At 48.0% G+C, this 6,087-nt stretch overlaps 1 protein-coding gene across 1 annotated transcript in view; it reads left to right on the top strand.

Moving 5' to 3' along the window:
* RAC3 (ras-related C3 botulinum toxin substrate 3 (rho family, small GTP binding protein Rac3)) overlaps nucleotides 1-2,623 on the top strand; it is a 10,010-nt gene extending 7,387 nt beyond the window's left edge. Inside the window, exons 5-6 of the mRNA XM_018561796.1 lie at nucleotides 580-739; nucleotides 2,472-2,623. Of these exons, the coding sequence (XP_018417298.1) occupies nucleotides 580-739; nucleotides 2,472-2,602 (291 nt within the window). The 3' untranslated portion in view covers nucleotides 2,603-2,623. The remainder of the gene's footprint in view (nucleotides 1-579; nucleotides 740-2,471) is intronic.
* The last annotated feature ends 3,464 nt before the right edge of the window (nucleotides 2,624-6,087 follow it).

Genomic DNA, 6,087 nt, shown 5'->3' with positions numbered 1-6,087 from the left:
GTATGAAGAGAGTCACAAGTCTCTCTGTACCTTGTCATTTGTTTTCTGTAGTGTCCCGTAGCTTTAAGTCTAACCCCATAAAACTTTTTGGATAAAATGGGAGGGAGTTAGAATTCCTATCAAGAATATTGTGACACCTGTACAATAACCGGTGAAGGGGTTGTCACCGGGGCTTTAAGAGACACCATGATTTAAAAAAAAAAACAGTAGTTCTAACCCTTCCCCATTCTACCAGAAATGTTTTTGTGTCCCCGTTAAAGAGCTTTCCCAGCACTTCCTGTCCTGATTGGAATTGTGGACTTCATACGTCCTGCTTTTGGAGCTTACCTCCTCGCACACCTAGTCCCTATCTAGGCAAAGTCACGTAGATCACACAACTTCCTGTTCTGTTTTATGGCTGAAACATCAGCTAAAGCTCTTCACCGTGTCCGCATGCTTTGGGATTAGGATTACAGCCACATGGTTTCCCGTTTGCGTTAGCTAGCCGTCGTACCTTAAAAAATGGCCGCTGGGTGTTTCTTGTTGGTTGGAAAACGAGGAAAACGATGTCCTTCTAAATGCAATGTGTTGTGTGTTTAGTGGTACCCAGAAGTACGACACCACTGCCCCAACACCCCCATCATTTTAGTGGGCACAAAACTGGACTTGAGAGATGACAAGGACACCATTGAACGGCTGAGGGACAAGAGGTTGTCACCAATCACGTATCCTCAGGGTCTGGCCATGGCACGGGAAATAGGTAAGTGTGACACATGTTGTAAAATCATTGCACTACTCTTTACAAAATGCTCCATTCAGAGTGGATGAAGCGTGTTTTATTTTTCATTGTTCATTTATTTGTAGTTTACATTGTCTGCATTTGTAAGTTATATTGTCGTTTGCTGTGACTTTAAAGCAAACCTGACATGGGGCAAGATGATGGCAGAGACCATGAGGGGAATTTATCTGGAGCAGCTGTTCATGGCAGCCAATCAGCTTCTAGCTTTCATTTTCCAAGCTTAAGCCCTCATTCATACTAGAAAAGGCCGGCACGTACAGCTCTGTTCAGGCAGCTCCCAGGAAGGACAGGTGCTGCGTGTGATTAGTACACAGCCCCCGTCCTTCTCTATGGGAATACACTGCCGTACGTCGCCCTACGCTCACCCGCCCTGCACGTCGGTGCGGGTGTCCGTACTCGTACGCTGACAGGATGGATCCTGTCTGCGTCCGAGCCGGGACACCTGTACAGAAGTGGACTTAGGTTCCCCCCATACCAGGTAGGCATGCTGCAGTGGGGCAAAGGGCTCTGGCAGAGCATGAGGGTGTGAATGGGTGAGTATACCATACCGGAGGGGGAAAGGGGTATCAGGAGGCAGTGTCCCCAATTGGGCAAGTGACAGAGTCTTTTTTTCAATCATCTGTTAGATTCTTATATCTCCTGGGTATTCCAGCATTGAGATTCCAAAATTTCAAGAAGGTCCTCTTGGATCTTTAAATTCTATTATGGAGAATGCAACGGGGAGTGAGACTCCGTAGTAAGCAGGAGCATAGTGGGGGCCTGTGGGGTGAAGATCTGTCACTGGATTCCGCAAAAGATAGAAGATGCCCATTGCTAATTTTAAGACTTTTTTAAAATTACTTTTGGATAGTGACAGAGTGACCCTCTGTGTCCCCATTGGGGAGATTATATCGCATTTCCTGTCAGGACAGGAACTAATTGAAAATAACCCAAGCAGGGGCACAGACTGCTGCAAAAATATCTATTTGGTCAAATGGGGGGAGGGTTTGAACCTCATTACTGTTTGTGTCTTCCAGCCTTGGCGAGAACCACTCCTCTCATTTTCTGTCTTGCTGTCGCTGAGACAGGAAGTGAGGTGAAATCTCCCTAATGTGGTCACAGATGGCAATACAAACTTGACCAAGATAGGGCTATGCAATACTGACTGCATGGGCTTTAACCCATTCCCGGCCCTTTAAGAGATTGTAAGCCTGGAGGCATCACATGGGCTTCCCGATCATGTGATCATTGTGATTGACTGTCACAGTGATCACGTGATCGCAAGCCTGTTTTACTCACTCCTGATCCTTACTGTGTGACCTAGAGCTGTCATTGACAGCACCATCATGGTGCTGGGGGTGCGCGGTTGTGTGCGCTTCCATCACAAAACAGTGACAGGGTTACAGAAGGAATTCTCTACTGTGAGAAGAAGGGAAGTTACCATTTCTGACCTTTTCCTGAAAATGTCAGTCACCTGACTCTTGTATTATCCCTCTACGTCCCAGTTGGTGGCAACCATTGGAGGAAGGTCAGGAGTCTGCATTTGTATACCTGTCCCTGTCAGTGACTCAAAGTATGGATGCCAGAGGGTTAGCATTTTCCGAGGGGCTCGGTAACGGCCGGTTCCACAATTCTTGAGCCCCGCCGTCCTACACATATATAGCAGCCCATGTCTCCCGCCAAGGTCTAATGACCCTTCCTCTTTCTCCATCAGGCTCCGTGAAGTACCTGGAGTGTTCTGCGCTCACCCAACGCGGCTTGAAGACCGTCTTCGACGAGGCCATCCGCGCCGTCCTCTGCCCTCCCCCCGTCAAGCGGCCCGGCAAGAAATGCACAGTGTTCTGAGGCCCGAGCCGGTCGGAAAAACTGGACCAAAACCCATACCATCTCTTTCCAAAGACGTGAATCCTCTGCACTTAGAAGGCCGCACCCCCCAAACAAAGGGGGGCGATGGGTCTAGGCTCATGTGTGACCCCTCCGCATGAGTATGTGTTAATGCTAACAGCGATAACCAACACTGTGCGCGCACGTGGCACAGCAGTACGACGAGTCCTGCAAAGATCTCAGGCGGACCCATCCACCACCCGAAAACTGAACTATGGTGGACGGCCTGTGTCATGGTGCTTTATTAATCGCTGGCCATCTTACCTTTCTATTGCATGGGGGTAGTATCTGGTTTTCATGTCCTGTGTTCTGGTTTCCAACATTTTGTGAACTCCGTAGTCGATGTTTTAATATTTGGTATTAACCTGTGAGTATCTTGAACGCCTTTGTTGAGTTTTGGTGCTTTAAGACGCCGACGGAGGAGAAGGCGGAGGCAGGTGTTCCCGTAGGAAAGGCGCGCTTTAATAACCAGAGGTGTATTTCAAATAACATTTTCTTTACAAAAATTGTGGCTTTTTGATTTTCTTGTCGCTCTGCCTGTGAGCGTGGAGCTGCGCCATGTGACTGGTGGATTGAATGGTGAAGAGTGTGGAAGGATCAGAACCTCTGCCAGGTGGGTCTATGCCTCCAGTGGCGGGGGGGAGGGAAAGGGGGGGTTGACTTTCTGTCACAAAATCAACCCCCCACTACCACCCCACCCGTCATACAGGCTTTATTCTATCCAACAAATCTGTTCCCTTACATGCTGGGGCTAATACATCTTCTGCTCGGATGCAAGTCTCATAGAGCCCAGTTCTATGATTGTGTCTCCGCCCCTTCTCCTACTGGCCATTCACAATACAAAGCCTAGGGATGTGTGTTTTGTAATTGGTCAGTAGGAGAAGGGGGCGGAGACATGGCCACAGCACTGGTGTCTAAGAGACCTGCAGCCCTTACATGTGAGTGGGAGCTGTACTTATCCCGGCATGTAAGCTATCACATTGGCTCGATGTGGAATAAAGGAGAGAGAGCAGCAACCGGTCCTTATTACAGGAGGGGCGGAGACAAGACCAGTCACCCTGCACAAGGAGAGAGAGCTGAAGTGAAAGGTCTTTATTACAGGAGGGGGCGGAGACAAAACCAGTCACCCTGCACAAGGAGAGAGAGCAGCAACCGGTCCTTATTACAGGAGGGGCGGAGACAAGACCCGTCACCCTGCACAAGGAGAGAGAGCAGCAACCGGTCCTTATTACAGGAGGGGCGGAGACAAGACCCGTCACCCTGCACAAGGAGAGAGAGCAGCAGTGACTGGTCTTTTTTTACAGGAAGTGTCACACTGGATTACTGCACAGATCTGTAAGAAATACACAAAACTCGCCAAGATTTAAAAGGGAGAATACACATGACTCTGGTATGAGGACAATATTTACTAATCCTAGAGTTCGGCTTTTCATTCATGTGTGCAGCTGAGCCAATATCGGGTACAAAATTAGCTGGCTTTCTATACTAAAAATACTTGGGGCAGCACCAGGTTCTGAATTTGATTCTCAAATTGTGATGAGCCTGGGATTTGTGCAAAACCAGTTCACCTAAGCCCACACAAAACTGTGACCAACACCCCCAAATCCCGGCCCAATCAGGGGGCAGCTGCCCGGTAGGCTACAAACTACAAAGGAGAGAGGAATGCCCCTGCCACCACTGATTGGGTCAGAAGGGGAGGGGAACACCCCTGCCGCCACTGATTGGGCCAGATGGAGGAGAGGAACACCCCAGCCGCCACTGATTGGGCCAGAAGGGGAGGGGAACACGCAGGCGCCACTGATTGGGCCAGGAGAGGAATGCCCCTGCCACCACTGATGGGCTAGAAGAAGAGGGTCGGTCACAGTTTTGAGTGGGCTTGGGCAAACTCAGCCCCAGCTCATCACTAATTCTCACTACGGACCCCCATCTGCCTGGAGTTAGTATGTCCTCCATGTGTTTCCTTCTGTATCTTGCCAAGAACACTCAATGGATCATTTTTGCCTTGTATATGGGAAAGAAGAAGAGACAGAACCAAGAACTGGACCATTGGCACTGGAAGATACTACTGTCTTATTACCCATCATCCTCGCTGAGACATCTGCCTGTGGCCAGCCCTGCTTCTAATAAATACTCTCAGGTCTCTCCTACAGTGATGAGGTATATAGCAGTATACAGCAGTGAGCAAAGTGGCAATATTCAGAAATATAGAACTGAAAGCTCAACAATACAACTCAACCAGGGGTGGGCAACCTCGGCACTGCAGCTGTTGTGGAACTACAAGTCCCAGGAGGCAAAGACTGACAGGCATGTAGTCGTTTCACCACAGCTGGAGTGGTATTGCCTACCTCTGAAATAAACCCTTCACCAAGTCTCTGCACTTCACTGCCACATGTATTTTACCCCATCAGCTCGAGGGTCAGGATACTGGAGGTGCTGAGTAACCAAAGTTAATAATTTATATTTAATGTGCAACTGAAGCCAAAAACTTTTTTTTTAGTTTTGTATAGAGTGGAGAGGGATTAGAACACCTGTCAGGTTTTTATTGCTGTATATATCCCTGTTGGGGTGGTTCTCCCTCCTTATTTGTCCCGGCGACCGTTATCACCAAAAGGAAATCTTACATTTTGGGCTGTCACCAGAACAGGAATAGATTGGAAATCTTCTAATGGGGGATACTAGTTCTGCTGGCCACCAGGGATTTCCTCTCACTTCCTGTTGTGGCTGTTAGGCAGGAAGTGAAGAGAAATGCTCACCAATGGGACAAAGATGGCAAAAAAAAAATCTAACGGGTTATAATCCAACCCAAAAACGTAGTTCAGCTCTGGTCACCAGTAATGCAAGCCGTGATTGGACACCCTGCTCCAACTTTGTATGAAGTAGGGATGCACTGATACCAGTTTTTCGGTACTCGCCGATACAAAATATCGGAAGTCCCATTAAAAGGAAGCCAGGCAGCGTGTAATGACTCATAATGTGAACTGTCTTGGGGATAAGGGTTAATACCACCTATATCCCCTCAAAAGGTACGAACATAGACCTGCTAAAACCCCCTGAAGACGTCAAGAAGACGAAACGCGTAGGGGCGGGCCTCACTACACGCCATACTGAATACAGGACTCCGTTCCTAGGCTGTTTTATACTGATCGAACAAAACTTTAGGTGTTTGTATTTGTTCGTTTTAAACTTGATGTTTTTAATAAAGCCTTGAAAAACATTACACAATGAAAGGCTTTTTTCTTCCATAAAACGGGGAGACATATCCTTTATTGAAGAGTACAACAAGACGGTGGATGGATGCCTCAGCCCTGAGAGCTTCTATTTGAGCGTTTTCCGGCTGCTTATCACAGCCACTACTCACGGTGAGTGCACCTTTTGAGGGGATATAGGTGGTATTAACCCTTATCCCCAACACAGTATACGGAATTTCTTTTGAACATTTGTCTTTT

Source organism: Nanorana parkeri, unplaced genomic scaffold (assembly GCF_000935625.1).
Source record: "Nanorana parkeri isolate BGI_ZX_2015 unplaced genomic scaffold, ASM93562v1 scaffold544, whole genome shotgun sequence".
Classification (NCBI taxonomy): Eukaryota; Metazoa; Chordata; class Amphibia; order Anura; family Dicroglossidae; genus Nanorana; species Nanorana parkeri.
Note: the sequence above shows the minus strand (reverse complement) of the source record. Positions and strands in the feature narration are given on the sequence as shown.